The sequence below is a fragment of the Melospiza melodia genome, chromosome 20 (assembly GCF_035770615.1).
Source record: "Melospiza melodia melodia isolate bMelMel2 chromosome 20, bMelMel2.pri, whole genome shotgun sequence".
In the NCBI taxonomy this organism is placed as follows: Eukaryota; Metazoa; Chordata; class Aves; order Passeriformes; family Passerellidae; genus Melospiza; species Melospiza melodia.
The window spans coordinates 2,443,810-2,458,399 of NC_086213.1; the positions used below are offsets into that span (position 1 = coordinate 2,443,810).

Here is a 14,590-nt window from a genome sequence, read left to right on the forward strand (position 1 = left end):
TGTAGTACTGGAGGCGGTTCTGGGGCTGGGTGGATAATTGTGGGTCTGGGGCACAGTCAAGGGGCTGGGGGAGCAGGTGTGAGACTGAGGGGGCAGTTCTGGTGCTGGGGGTGGTTCTGGGGCTGGGTGGGTAATTGTGGGTCTGGGGCACAGTCAAGGGGCTGGGGGGAGCAGGTGTGAGACTGAGGGGGCATTTTGGGGGCAGCTTTGGGGCTGGGGGCAGTTGTGGGGCTGGCTGCAGGGTTGCGGCGGGCAGCAGGGGCAGCCACAAACGGAGCAGACCCCGCTCAGTCCATCCCTTTACTCCCCAGCCCAGGCAGCAGCAGCAGCAGCGGTGGGTGCGGCACCCACATAAGGCACAGAGTTTGGGGGGGCTGCGGGCGCCCGGCCCCGCTCGGCACCGCCTCAGTCCGGCAGCCCCGGGGCTCAGCCCCGGCTCCATCTTCCCGCGGGGCCGTCCTGGGGGCGCGGTGCAGCCCGGGGCGCTCAGGGGCTGTGGTTCGGGGACTCCCCCTGGATCTGTTGGGCCGAGGCGGTGTCGGGCAGCAGCACCTCCACGCTGTAGCTCACCTTCTTGGAGTGGAGGAAGCTGTAGGTGTTGTCGAAGCGCAGAACATCTGCGGGGGGACACAGGGGTGTCAGTGACAGTGAGGTCAGGGACACGGGGGTCCCGCAGCGGCCCGGGGAGGGCTCGGCACTCACAAATGCCGGGCGTGGAGCAGGTGAGGGAGCCGTCCTCGGGCACCATGTGTGCGTTGTAGCGCTGGTTGGGGAGCACCTCGGTCATGTCGCCCGCACGCTGCCGCTCCCCGACCTTGGTCTTCAGGTACACGCCGAAGCCGATGTCGGCGCCCTCGGAGCGGAACTGCCATCTGCAGGGAGGGCACAGGGGCAGTGCTGCGGCGGGCTGGGGACACGGCGCTGTCACCCACCCACTCCCCACGGCGCAGAGCTGCCCTCACCTCAGCACGCAGCCGGGGAAGAGGATCTCGTACTCGACCTGGTGGGACGAGCCCCGGTTGACCACGACCGAGTGCTCGTACTTCTGTGCCAGCTGGTCCCGCACGTAGTAATGCTGGGGCACGTCCCCCCCGTAGTTTATCTGGAAGGGATGGAGGATGTGGGGTGGGGGAACTGCCCAGCACCCCTAAAGAATCCCACAGGAGCTCCTCCTACCTTGCTGGAGCACTTGGGGTCCCCGTCAGGGTCTGTCAGCGTCCCCCCGTACTCCACCGGGATCTGCGCGGGGTCGATGTACTTCTGCAGGACCTCCTTCCAGTTGGCTGGGGGGGAGGACAGCGGGGTTGGGGGGGGCTGCAGGTTGGAGTATCCCCCCTGGGTGGGGTGATAGCAGAGGGGGAATGCAGTCCCTCCATTTGGGGCACGCTGGGGAGGGTCAGCACTCACATCCCAACACCACGACCTTCTTGCGCGTGTCCTCGCTCAGGAAGTGCTTGACCAGGTTGTAGGCCACGGGGAAGAGCTTGGGGGCTGGGGGCAGAGCGGGGCGTCAGGGGGGCGTCAGCACCTGGGTAAGGGCAGCGGGACCCCGGGGCCAAACTCACCCTTCACAATAAAGAGGCGCTTGAGGGACTCGGGGTAATTCTCCTCGAACATGGACAGGATCTGCAGACGGGGAAGCTCAGGTCACCCATGCCATGCACCCAGCAGGACCCAGCCAGAGCTCTGGGGAGTGCAGGGCACTGCAGGGACCCGCTCCTGCATCATCCAGGGACCAGCCCCGGCGGTCCATGGGAAGGGGGGTGGGCAGGAGCCCTCACCTCCCCGTACGTGTCCACAGCTGGCTTCCAGAGGTGCTTCAGGCCCAGGCCCTCACAGTCGTACACCATCATCACCATCTCAATCTTCTTGCCCAGCTGGGACAGGAGGATGGGGGGGATCAGGCAGGACCCACAGGGAGGTTCAGGGATGGGGTGGCCCCAACAGGCTGGTCACACCAGCCAGAGCCTCCTCCTAAGTGTTGGTGTGGGGAGAAGGGGCACCATGGGAGCTGGGACAGGGACCTGGGCTGAGGGACACCAGGGACATGGACTGGTGGGGATGGGCAGGATGCAGAGTGGTGGGGTGGGAGTGTGAACCAGAGATGGACATATGGGGTTGGCAGGGACATGGTCCATGGTGGGGTGGGCAGGACATGGACTTGTGGGGCTGAGGGAGGTGAATTGGACATGGACCTGTAGGGCTGGTGAGTGAGGACATTGGCTGGGAGAGATGGAGCAGAGATGGACATATGGGGATGGACAGGACGTGGACCTATAAGATTTATAGGGTTGTCAAGGGCATTGTCTGGTAGGAATGAACCAGAGATGGGCTGGGGAGGACTTTGAGTTGTGGGAATGGACACGGACCGAGGGAAATGAACAGGACAGGGACCTGTAAGATATACAGGGCTGTCAAGGACATTGTCTGGTAAGAATGGACCAGAGATGGATATATGGGGCTGGGGAGGGCATTGAGTGTTGGGGATGGGCATGGACTTATGGGGCTGGCAGGGACACGGACAGAGGGAAATGGACAGGACAGGCACCTGTAGGGCTGGGGAAGATGATGACTGGTAGGGGCAGACCAGATGTGGACACAAGGGGCTGTTGGGGCCAGCAGAGTGTGGGCAGGTTCCCACCTTTTCACTCTGCTGTTCACAGGCCAGCCGGAGCAGTTCACAGTCCCGGAACTTGTTTTTGATCAGGTCCTGCTTGGAGGCGGAGAAGAGCAGCCCCTTGCCGTCCAGCGGCCCGATGATCTCGTAGCGCACCGGGCTGCCCTCGCGGTCGTAGCCACACAGCCCACCCGACATGTACTTCCGAATCACCTGCGGGGGTACAGGGGGCTCAGGGCACCTCACACACACCCCAGGGGCCTCACAGGGACAGTCCCCTCCAGGGCACCCCCGGGAGCCCAGGGACACTCACCTCAGGTGGCTCCCAGGCGAGGATGTTGTCGGCGTCCATGTGCTTGCGGAGTTCGACGTGCTGCAGCGGGGCAGAGCGGACCAGGGTGAGATTTGGGACAGGGTGAACCCCATGGGCTGGGGTGGAGCCCCCGTGGCCCAGGGTGTGGGGTCTCACACCAGGTCTGCCCCAGCACGGTGGGGTGCCCCAAAAGCAGCGTGCCCCTCTCACCTTGCGGAGCATGGCCTCTGCCTTGGCCAGGTCGAAGGAGCGCGCTGCAAGAGAGCAGAGCAGAGAGCTCAGACCCCGCCAGCCCCACGGGGGCTCCCCCGCCAGCACTGCCCCACTTTGGGGTTACCTCGGAGCCATTTCAGCAGGAAATAGTCGTCCTGGGAGGGCAGGGAGGGCAGCACGTCCTGCACCTTCTCCCGGAACTGCGCAGACAAGAGGGACAGTTGGTGAACCCTGATCCTCCCCAAAAACCTCAAGGCTGGAGGTTTGTCCCTTCCTTGTGCCCCCCAAAAATCATGCCAGCCAGCACTGGGACATTGCCAGGGGAGATGGCCACCCTGTGCCCCTCCCTGCCCCACATGCAGCCAGGATCAGCGGTCACCTGGCAGGGGACTGTCCCCAGCCCAGCTGCCATGCTCTGGGTGTCCCCAGGCCCTTGCATAAGGTGTGTGGGCTGTCACCACCCTGCTCCTCCCAGGGTGTCTCACAGGGACTGGGTGAAGCAGTCCCCCCCAGGGGTGTCCTTTGGGACGGATGGAGGCTGTCACTGGGTGTACCCCTGCCCAGTGACACCCCAGTGGGCCACAGCCCCCCTGGCACAGGCAGGAGGATGCCAGGGTGCAGGACTGGGGGGCTGGGGAAGCTGGGGCCCCTCAGAGGGGGCCCCTCAGGCACCAGGCAGACCAGGCCCTGCCAATGGCATCCCTGGGATGAAGGCAGTCACCAGCAGATTGCCACATGTCCCCGTCTCAGTGACACTCCAATGGGTCACAGCCCCGTGACACAAGCAGGAGGGTGTTGGGGTGCAGGACTGGGAGATTTGGGGTGCCCTCAGGGAGGGACCAAGCAGACCAGTCCCCACCAGTGGCATCCTTTGGGATGGAGCTGGTCACACTGTCCCCTGCTGTTTGTGACCCCCAGTGGGTCACAGCTCCCCAGCAGAGGCAGGAGGGTTTTGGGGTGCAGCATTGGGAGGTTTGGGGGACCCAGGGTCTCCTGTCCATGTGGCCCCGCTCACCCCAACCAGGCCACAGCTCAAATCTCGGTACCAGCCGAGGCCCTCCCCTTAATGAGCCTGATTAGCTTATCTCCCGCTGAATTTAGGGGTAATTAAACCCGGGATTAGCTCCTTCACCCTGGGACAAAGCCGGTGGTGGTGGACGAACGGGTTCGGCCGCTCGCCTCCGTCACTCGCCCAGGGCACGGCTGGCACCGGGCACGGTTTGGGCACCGTGCCCCACGCCTGCCCCTGCCCCCCGTGCTGGCACCGGCGGGGTCATCGCCCGCCAGTGGAATTTGGCTGGGGCTGAAAGGCAGCGATAAGATAAAGACACGGGGGTGCCCTCTCGGTGCACTGAGCCCCGATAACAGCTGGCACCCAAACCGCAGCGCCTGGCAGGGGTGGCCGTGGTGGGTGACAATCGGCGGCCCTGGGTGTCCCCGGGCCTGCAATCCCGGCGGTGAGGGCAGGAAGTTTTCCGGTCCCATGGGAAGGGTGGAAGAAGAAAACGGGGCTCGGCGGAGCCCAGGCTGGTGGCACAGCCGGGATGGTCCTTCCCTGGTGGGCAGCACCTCGGGGGCTCAGCCTTGGGACTGGGCTGCAGGGTGGCACGGAGGTGGCAGAGGGGCACCGTCCCAAGGGCCCGCAGTGAGACAGGAGGTCCCCGAGCCCCAGGGAGGACGGGAAAGGGATGGGGGCCCGCCAGAGGGATGGTGCAGCCAGCGGGACCGCCAGAACCCACCCAGGACGGTCCGGCCCTGTGGGCAGTGCCACAGCGGGGCTCGGCCCGCCCGTTTGGGGTCCGCGCTGAGGGATGGAGGCAGCGGGAGCCTCCCGGCGCCGGATTTGGGGGCGGGGTGGAGGCTGAAGGCGATGGGACGCGTCCGGGGCCGGGAATCGGGGTGAAGCCGGGGGGTTTGGGGTGCGGAGCCCCCCGGAGGCCGGAGCGGGGGTGATGCCGCGAGTTTGGAGCCGGGGATGTGGGGGCTGCACGAGGCGGTGGGAGCCCCCGGGGCCGGGAGCGGGGGTGATGCCGGTGGGTTTGGGGTGCTCTGGGGGGCTGCGGAGCCCCCCGGGCCGGGAGCAGAAGTGCTGCCCGTGGGTTTGGGCTGCGGGGTGGGGGTGATGCCGGTCCCGCGGCGGATGCGGCGCACATCGGGGAGGACAGCCCGGCCCCGGCCCCGGCCCCGGCCCCGCTCCCGCTCCCCCCGCAGCTCCCCGGCCGCTCCGTCCCAGCTCACCTGGGCCAGCACCTCCGCCTGCTGCGGGCTCAGGTCCCCGACGCGGCCGCTCATGGTGCGCTGCGGGCGGCTCTGCCCGGCCCCGGCGGCCGGGGAGGCTCCGAGCACCTCCCCGGGACCGCCCCCCGGCCCGCCCGGCCCGGCCCGGCCCGGCCCCCGCCCACCCCCGTGGCCTTGGACCCTGCCCGACCCCTGCCCGCCCGGTCAGCGCCCGCCGCCGCCCCGGGGTCGGGGATGGGGGTGCGGGGGGTGAGGGAGGCAGGGGGCATATGGGGACTCAGAGGGGCTTGGGGACTGTAGGGGGCTGTGGGAAACTTGAGGGGTTATGGGGCATGGAGGTTATGGAGGGGTATGGGGGCATGGAGGGGTGTGGGGGGCATGGAGGGGTATGTGGGTCATGGGGGGTATGGGGGTATGGGGAGCATGTGGGACATGGAAGGCTGTAGGATATGGGGGCTATAGGGGTATGAGGGCATGAGGAGGCACAGGGGAGCTTGGGGACTATAGGGGAGTGTGGGGGCTATAAGTGATATGGGGGGGTATGGAGGAGTTGGGAGGGTTTGGGGTTTATGGGGGATATGGGGGCATGAGGAGGCTTAGGGGGTATGGGGAGTATGGGGGCATAGAGGGCCTTGAGGGTAGGAGGGACTTGGGGACTGTAGGGGCCATGTGGGGTAGGAGTGCATGGGGAATGTGGGGAATGGGCAAAGGGGGGCACAGGGGGCCTTGGGGGCATGTGGAACACAGGGATTTGGGGGGGCAAGGGTGAGATGAGTGTAGGGGGCTCTGGGGGTTATGGAGTGTGCAGAAGGGTGGGGGCTCTGTGAGAGTTTGGGGGACACAGTGGGTTGGAGGGGGTGTGGGAGGACATTGGGGTATGGAGGGAGATGGTGATATGGGCCAGGTGTCAGGGAGAGGGGACAGCAATGAGGGCAGTGACAGGGATGGGAGGTGGGAACAGGGATCTGAAGTGGGGCAGGGACTGGGGCAGGGTGCCAGGGAGAAGGGACAGGGACAGATGGAGGGCTCAGTGAGTGGAAGATGGGGATCAGGAGCAGGATGCCCATGGGGCTGTGTGTGTCCCATGGATATCCCGCAGAGCCCCGTGTGCCCCATGGACACATGGTTGTCCCAGAGAGCTCTGCATGTCCCATGGAACCCTATTTAACCCTATTTGTCCCATGAAGCTGTGGATGTCCCATGGGTATCCTGTGAAGTTATACATGTCCATGGATAACCCATGGAAACATCCCATGAAACCACGTCCCTGAGGGCTGTGGGTGTCTCACAGAGCCACCTGTGTCCCATCTGTGCATGTCCCATGAGCCATTTATGTGCCATGGAGTCATGTGTGTCCCTTGGAACAGGGACCCATAGATGTCCCATGGCGCCATGCATGTTCTGTGACCCATAAATGTCCCCTGGAGCTGCAGATGCCCAGGAAGCCACACATATCCCACGAACCTACGGATGCTCCACGGAGCATTCACAGCCCTCTATGTCCCCTCCGTGGGGCAGCTCTGGCAGGAGCCACCCCAGGCCCCATTTTGGTGTTCCCCCCACAAACCCACAGTGTCCCCACACTCCGGGCTGTTCCTGAGCCAGCCGTGCTCCCGGCTGTTGTTTATGGCACAGCCAGACCCGCTGCAATCGGGGTTTCACCGTGTGGTTAAACCGGCTCCGGCTGGGAGGAGGGACGTGCCCACCCTGTGATTACACCCCCGCACTTCAACCTGGATGGGGACACGAGGGACACGGGGACACACCCAGACCCATCCCATGGCACCCTGCAGCCACGGGAACCCGGGTCCCACAGCCCTGAGCCCCGTTCCCGGCGTGGCCCCTGCCAAAAGCAGGTCAGCCTGGGCCCATGCCACAGCTAATCCAGCCAGCAAATCCCCCGGAGGCACATGGGCTGGGCACACGTGGCCAGAGCAGGGCCGGGATGGGGCACCCAGGGGTCAGATGGGGCACCCAGGAGTCAGGATGGAGCACCCAGGGGTCAGGATATGGTACCCAGGGGTCAGATGGGGCACCCCAGGGGTCAGGATGGGGCACCCGGGGGTGAGGATGGGGCACCCGAGAGTCAGGATGGGGCACCTGGGAGTCAGGATGGGGCACCCAGGGTCAGGATGGGGCACCCAGGGGTGAGGATGGGGCACCCGGGAGTCAGGATGGGGCACCTGGGGGCAGGATGGAGCACCCAGGGGTCAGGATATGGTACCCAGGGGTCAAATGAGGCACCCCAGGGTCAGGATGGGGCACCTGGGAGTCAGGATGGGACACCCAGGGGTGAGGATGGGGCACCCCGGGGTCAAGATGGGGCACCCAGGGTCAGGATGGGGCACCCAGGGTCAGGATGGGGCACCCAGAGTCAGGATATGGCACCCAGGGGTCAGGATGGGGCACCCCATGGTCAGGATGGGGCAGGTGAGGGGTCAGGATGGGGTACCCCAGGGTCAGGATGGGGCACCCATGGTCAGGATGGGGCAGGTGGGGGTCAGGATGGGGTACCCCAGGGTCAGGATGGGGCAGGTGGGGGTCAGGATGGGGTACCCCAGGGTCAGGATGTGGCACTGGAGGCTGCCGGGTGCCCCCCAGGCTGGGGGGTGTCCGGTGCAGGGGGCTGTTGTGTTTTGGGCACTCGGGTGTTGGTGTGTGTCCGTGTCACCCAGGGGTGCCCGTGTCCCTGCCTGTGCCATGGCTGTGGCTGCCCATGTCCCTGTTCCCCCAGAGCACACGTGTCCCTGTGTCCCCATGTGTCCCTGTATCCACGCATGGGGATGTGGATATCTGTGTCCCCGTGCCTGTTCCTGTCCCTGTCACTCTCCTGGTGCCAGTTGGTTTCCTGGTCCCTGAGTCCATCCCTGTCCCTGTCCTGCTGCTGCTGCCTGTTCCCATTCCCATCCCAGTGCTCGTCCCTGTCTTGCTCCCACTCCCGGTCCCTGCTCCTGTTTCCTATCCTCCTCCTGGTCCCTCTCATTGTTCCCATCCCAGTCCTGCTCCTGGCCTTTTCCCCGTGCTGATCCAACTTCCTGTTGTTCTTCCAGTGCCTCTCCTTGTTCCTGTTTTCCAGCTGGTTCCTGTTTCTGTTCCCATCCTGGTCTCATCCTTGTTCTTATCCCTGCCCCATCCCTGTCCCAGTGCTGGTTCCCATCCCAGTCTCAGCCCTTTTCTGTGTTTAGATCTCAATCCTGGTCCCAATTCCCTGTCCCTGTCCCTCTCCTGGTCCCTGTCCTCTTCCTGGTTCCCATCTTGGTCTCTGTCCCCATCACCTTTTTTGTCCCTGCTCTGCCAAGTGTGCAGCTTGGGCATGGTCCTTGTCACTGTCTCAGTCTTGGTCCCTGCTCCCTGTCACTGCACCTCTCCTGCTCTCGGTCCTCATCCTGGTCTGCATCCCCATCCCCATCCCCCCAGCCCCTATCCCTGTCCTGATTTCCACCCTGATCCATGTGTCTGTCCTTATCCCAGCCCTTGTCCTGGTCCCATCCCAATCCTGGTCCCTGTCCTTGTCCCGGTCACTGTCCCAACCCCTGTCCCTGTCCCAACCCCTGTCCCTGTCCCAATCCCTGTCCCAGTCCCCATCCCGATCCCTGTCTCCATCCCAATCCCTGTTCCTGTCCTTGTCCCGATCCCTGTCCTGGTTCCCATCCTGATTCCTGTCCCAGTCCCTGTCCCGATCCCTCTCCTGGTCCTTGTCCTGATCCCTGTCCCGGTCCCCATCCTGATCCCTGTCCCTATCCTTGTCCTGATCCCTGTCCCTATCCTTGTCCCAATCCCTGTCCCTGTCCCCATCCCAGCCCTTGTCCCAGTCCCTGTCCTGGTCCCGGTCCCCATCCTGATCCTTGTCCTTGTCCCAGTCCCTGTCCTTGTCTTGATTCCTGTCCCTGTCCTTGTCCCCATCCCAGCCCTTATCCCGATCCCGATCCTGGTCCCGGTCCTGGTTCCCATCCCGATCTCTGTCCTTGTCCTTGTCTCAATCCCTGTCCTTGTCCCAGTCCCTGCCCTTGTCCTGGTCCCTGTCCTGGTTCCCATCCCGATCCCTGTCCTTGTCCCAGTCCCTGTCCTTGTCCCAATCCGTGTCCCGGTTCCGATCCCGATCCCTGTCCCGCTCCCGGTCCCGCTCGGGGCTCTCGGGCTCCCCCTGCGGGCGGTGTGTGTCGCGGCGGGTCCTCCCCGCCGGCAGGGGGCGCTGCGGGGCGCGGGGCGCGCAGCCATGGCGGCGGTGCGGGCGGCGCTGCTCGCCCCGCTGCTGGCGCTCGGCCGGGCCGGCTCGGGGCCCGCCACCCCCGCGCGGGTCGAGGTGGCCGTGTCGGGGCCCGGGGCGGCGGGGCCGGACGGGGACGGGGCCGGCGGCGGGGCCGGCAGCGCGGGCGCGGTGCCCGGCGGCTCGTACACGCTGCGCGGGGCCGTGCTGGGAGCGGGGGGCGGCCGGGCCGGGCCGGGCCGGGGCGGCCCGCGGGGGGAGCGGGAGGAGATGGAGATCCGAGGCCGCCTGGTGCTGGTGAGCGCGGGGAGACGGCGAGCGGGGCTGGGGTGCGGCTGGCACCGGCCAGGGCCTGGGAGGGGAGAAGTGGGAACCGGAGGGCGCTGGGAGATACTGGGGGGGCAGGGGAACGGTGGGGACTGGGGGCACCGGGAGACACTGAGGGGATTCTGGGGGCTGGGGACGTGGGTGCTGGGTGGCGGTGATGAGGGGAGGCGGTGGGTGCTGGGTGGCGGTGATGAGGGGTGGCGGTGATGAGGGGGCAGCGGTGGGTGCTGGGTGGCGGTGATGAGGGGAGGCGGTGGGTGCTGGGTGGCGGTGATGAGGGGAGGCGGTGGGTGCTGGGTGGCGGTGATGAGGGGAGGCGGTGGGTGCTGGGTGGCGGTGATGAGGGGAGGCGGTGGGTGCTGGGGGGCGGTGATGAGGGGAGGCGGTGGGTGCTGGGTGGCGGTGATGAGGGGAAGCTGTGGGTGCTGGGTGGCGGTGATGAGGGGAGGCGGTGGGTGCTGGGTGGCGGTGATGAGGGGAAGCTGTGGGTGCTTGCTGGGTGGCGGTGATGAGGGGTGGCGGTGATGAGGGGAGGCGGTGGCAGCTCAGAGACATTGGGAGACCAGGGGGCAGTGGCAGGGCAGCGGTCAGTGGGAGCGAGGGGTCACTCTTGGCCGGTGGGTGCTGGAATGGATCCTCGGGCACTGGGAAAGCAGTGAGGCAGAGGAGGAGAGGGAGCTGAAGGGCACTGGGAGGCACTGGGGGGTTGGTGGGGACGCCAGGGACACTGGGGACTGACCAGGGCAGGCAGCCACGGCTCGGGTGTGCCAGCAGCAGGGAGAAGGTGCCCGCAGGAGCACAGAGGCACTGCAGGCCAGGCTGTTTTCCCTGTGTTACCCCCCTGCTGTCCCTGTCCCCACACTGTGCCTGGCTCCCCAGGACCCCTGGGGCATGGGGGTGCTTTGGGGGTGCCCTGAGCCTTGGGGTCCATCCCAGCTCTCCCTGTCCTTGCCGTGTCCCCAGGTGGGTGACGTGGAGCCGGAGCTGAGCGCTGCTGATGGCTGGATCGGGGTGGTGCCCGTGGGCACTGAGGAGCCGGCCGAGGGCCCCCGGGGTGCCAAGGAGGAGTCCTTCACCACCGCCGTTGTCACCAAGGTGACCCTCTGTGTGACCCTGAGGGCTGCCGTGGTGTTTGCAGGTCACAAACCCACAGGGGTGTCACCTGGGCTATCTCCTGGCCTGATCTGGGGGCTCCTGGTCTGTGCTTGGTGACAGCTTCTGACCCCTCTTGGGTCCCTTGTGACCCTTCACCATGGCAGAGATGTGCTGGGTGCTTCCTGCAGCAGGACAGGAGCTTGTTGGGGACACAGCCCCGCTGTCCCCTGATCGTGTCCCCGCTGTCCCTGCAGATGAAGCGAGCCCTGGTGCTGGGAGCCTCTGCCCTGCTGATCCTGGCGCTGAACCAGAACACCATCCGTGAGGTAGGGCAGTGCCAGGGCGGGGCCGGGCGGGCTCTGCTGACCGCTGACCGCTGCCTTCCCTCCCGCTGCAGCTGGACGTGTCCCAGCTGCTGGCCAAGCCCGTCATCGTCATCCAATCCTCCGACAACGTCACCAGGCTGCTGGGAGCGCTGCTGCGGTACGGCCTGGGCTGGAGCCTGCCTGGCCCCTGCCTGCTCCCTGCCTTGTCCTTGTCCTTGCTTTGTCCCCCAGCAGGCTGCCCCCCACCCTGGGGCCTCTCACTCAGCCCATCATGTTTGCTGGGGTGGTGTTGAGCCATGCCAAGGCCAGCTGGGACTGAGATGTGTTACTGGGGGAGATCTGGGTCAGATCCAGCCCTTCCCCAGGGCTGGAGCCCTTCCATGGGTCCCCATGTGGTGGCTGGCAAGTGGCCTCAGCCAAGAGCTTTAGGACTCAATAGAAATTATCCAGATTGGTTGGTTCTTGTCATGGCACCACCATCCCCACAACATCTGTGGGTGTTTGTTCTCACCACCAGCAGCAGTGGGACCCTGTCTGTCCTCCTGACGTGTGGGACATTGGGATTGCTGCCATGGTGTCACACGTGGCTGGGGGGAAGAGCCCTGTGCAGGGTCACTGGCCACAGCTGGGGAGGAAGGGTCTTGCTGTCACCTCCCCTGCATGTTCCTCTGGTCCCCCTCGGTCACTGCCCATCCCTGTGGGGAGGGGGTGCTCCCTGGCACGGGGGAGCTGTGCCCAAATCCTGCTGTGTCCATGGAACTGACACTTTGCTCTTTGCTCACAGTGGGCTCCGGGCCACGGCCAAGATCACGTACCAGGCAGTGCTGCTGGAGAACCTGGTATGTTTGTCTGTCCTCCTCTTCCTCATTCTGCCAGTGGGAGAGCAGGGCGTGACTGTGCCCAGCCAGACTTCTCCAATCCATGGGGAGCAGCTGCACAGGGAAGGGAAGGGAAGGGAAGGGAAGGGAAGGGAAGGGAAGGGAAGGGAAGGGAAGGGAAGGGAAGGGAAGGGAAGGGAAGGGAAGGGAAGGGAAGGGAAGGGAAGGGAAGGGAAGGGAAGGGAGCCCATGGGAACAGGGCAGCTGGCAGCAGCAGTGTTTCTCCTCCCGGGACACGTGTGCTCACACTGCTGGACGCTGCTGTGGCCATCAGCAATGCCGTGTCCTGCCTTGCAGGGAGTCACCCTCACACTCTGGTCCACCTGTGGCCTGTCCCGAGGGGGCCTCTATGGAGAGTGGCAGGGGGTGATCTGCCCTGGGGAGAGCAGCTCGCAGGTCCAGGTATGGAACTGGGGCTCCAGTGGGGCCAGGAATGAGGCAGGGAGTGGGGCTGGGAATAGGGCCGGGAATGGGGCTGGGAGTGGGGCTGGGAGCAGGGCCAGGAATGGGGCTGGGAATGGGGCTGGGAGTGGGGCTGGGAGTGGGGCTGGGAGTGGGGCCGGGAACGAAGCCAGGAGTGAGGCTGGCAATGGGGCTGGGAATGGGGCTGGGAGCAGGCCCGGGAGCAGGGCTGGGAGCTTTGGCTGCCGTGCCCACAGCGCTGTCCCCACAGAAGTACCTGCAGCAGCTGTGGAACACCATCCTGCTGATCGCCCTGCTGCTCTGCACCGGCGTCATGGTGCAGGCCCAGCGGCAGTCGCGGCAGGAGCTGTCGGAGCGGGATGCCGAGGTGGGAATGTGGCAATGTCTGTGCTGTGTGCCGTGCCCGGGGTTTGGGTGGGCTCTGACCCTCAGCTCCCCCTGCAGCTGGACCTGAAGCAGCACATCCGGCGGCGGCTGCTGGCGCTGAAAACGCGGCGCTACCACCCTGGGAAGCCGCCCCGGAGCCGCGCCTGTGAGATCGACAGCTGTGCCGTGTGCCTGGACCAGTTCCACAAGAGCCAGGTGGGACTGGAGCCCACCCTGCGCCGAGCCTTGGTCACTGCTGGGGCTGGGGTGTCCCTGGCAGGGGCTGGGCTCTGTCCCTGGCAAGGGCTGGGGTGTCCCTGGCAGGGTCTGGGTTCTATCCCTGGCAGGGCTGGGCTCTGTCTCTGGCAGGGTCTGGGTTCTATCCCTGGCAGGGCTGGGCTCTGTCTCTGGCAGGGGCTGGGGTGTCCCTGGCAGGGTGTGGGCTCTATCCCTGGCAGGGCTGGGCTCTGTCCCTGGCAGGGTCTGGGCTCTGTCCCTGGCAAGGGCTGGGCTCTATCCCTGGCAGGGCTGGGGTGTCCCTGGCAGGGTCTGGGCTCTGTCCCTGGCAGGGTCTGGGCTCCATCCCTGGCAGGGGCAGGGCTCTATCCCTGGCAGGGCTGGGGTGTCCCTGGCAGGGTCTGGGCTCTGTCCCTGGCAGGGGCTGGGCTGTGTCCCACCACCCAGCTGTGCTCACACGTGCCCTCCCTCCCCTGCTGGCAGTGGCTGCGGGTGCTGCCCTGCTCCCACGAGTTCCACCGGGACTGTGTGGATCCCTGGCTCCTGCTGCAGCAGACCTGCCCTCTCTGCAAGCGCAACATCCTGGGTGAGAACCGCCCTGGCACTCAGCTGAGCCCCCCCGACCCTGGGCACAGCCTGGGGAGCACCTGGAGCCTGCCAGGCTCCCTGTGCCAAGGCTGTCTGTCTGTCCTCCCTTGCAGGGAACTGCTGCACGGACAGCTAGCTGGCCCGAGGACACACTCCAGGGACAGACCCACGGCTGCTGCAGGGACAGGGAGGGGGCAGGGGGTGCCCAGTGAGAGGCACTTGCTGCCACAGCAGGGTTGGTGTGGCTGTGCCCATCACAGTGCCCAGACTTCGGAGAGGGAAGGACTTTGGGCTCTCCTGCTGGGTGTGAGTAGAGGGGTGGGGGGTCCAGATGGGCAGTGTTGGGGAGGGAAGATTTGGGGCACCCATGGGTGTAATGGGGTGGGAGCTGGGGCAGGGAGAGCCCTGCTCCTGCTGTGCTCTTGCCCTGCTCACAGCATTTTTTCTAAGTCTTGGGTTTTTGTCTATTTGCTGGTGGCCGTGGCAGGGTAGGCAGAGCCTGGCTGCAGTGCCAGCCCCTCTGGGAGGTGGGTGACAGCTCTGCCAGGGCTGGCAGGGCTGTGGGTGACTCACGGCCTCACCGTGGGAGGGCAGGGGTTGGATGCTTTATTTATAATAATAACTTATTAGAAAGGATGGCACGAGCCAGCTGCAGAGCCAGCACGGTCACTGGGGACACAGCACGGGCCCTGCCTGGGTCCTGCCCCATGGCTGCAACGTGGCACGTGTCCATCCCTATTAAACATGGAGCAAGGGCTGCCT

General features: G+C 65.7%; 2 protein-coding genes across 3 annotated transcripts; one reads left to right on the plus strand and one right to left on the minus strand.

The window, feature by feature from the left end:
• Positions 1 to 361: 361 nt before the first annotated feature.
• On the minus strand, positions 362 to 5,468 carry SEC14L2 (SEC14 like lipid binding 2). Its single transcript, XM_063173276.1, has 12 exons — positions 5,382 to 5,468; positions 3,268 to 3,343; positions 3,141 to 3,184; positions 2,931 to 2,990; positions 2,642 to 2,830; positions 1,782 to 1,877; positions 1,566 to 1,626; positions 1,408 to 1,491; positions 1,177 to 1,283; positions 963 to 1,102; positions 703 to 872; positions 362 to 617 (listed from the first exon to the last, which is right to left on the minus strand). Exons 1-12 carry the CDS (start codon positions 5,433 to 5,435, stop codon positions 487 to 489), a joined length of 1,212 nt encoding a protein of 403 aa, XP_063029346.1. The 5' UTR covers positions 5,436 to 5,468; the 3' UTR covers positions 362 to 486.
• A 4,129-nt stretch (positions 5,469 to 9,597) lies between these two features.
• Positions 9,598 to 14,585, plus strand: RNF215 (ring finger protein 215). Of its 2 annotated transcripts, XM_063172953.1 has the most exons (10): positions 9,598 to 9,885; positions 10,879 to 11,010; positions 11,265 to 11,336; positions 11,408 to 11,493; positions 12,121 to 12,175; positions 12,512 to 12,616; positions 12,888 to 13,004; positions 13,082 to 13,219; positions 13,724 to 13,826; positions 13,942 to 14,585. In XM_063172953.1, exons 1-10 carry the CDS (start codon positions 9,598 to 9,600, stop codon positions 13,962 to 13,964), a joined length of 1,119 nt encoding a protein of 372 aa, XP_063029023.1. In that variant the 3' UTR covers positions 13,965 to 14,585. The 2 variants fall into 2 exon arrangements, with proteins under 2 accessions (XP_063029023.1, XP_063029024.1); XM_063172954.1 differs by lacking the exon at positions 9,598 to 9,885 and having other exon boundaries at positions 10,475 to 11,010; positions 12,891 to 13,004.
• The last annotated feature ends 5 nt before the right edge of the window (positions 14,586 to 14,590 follow it).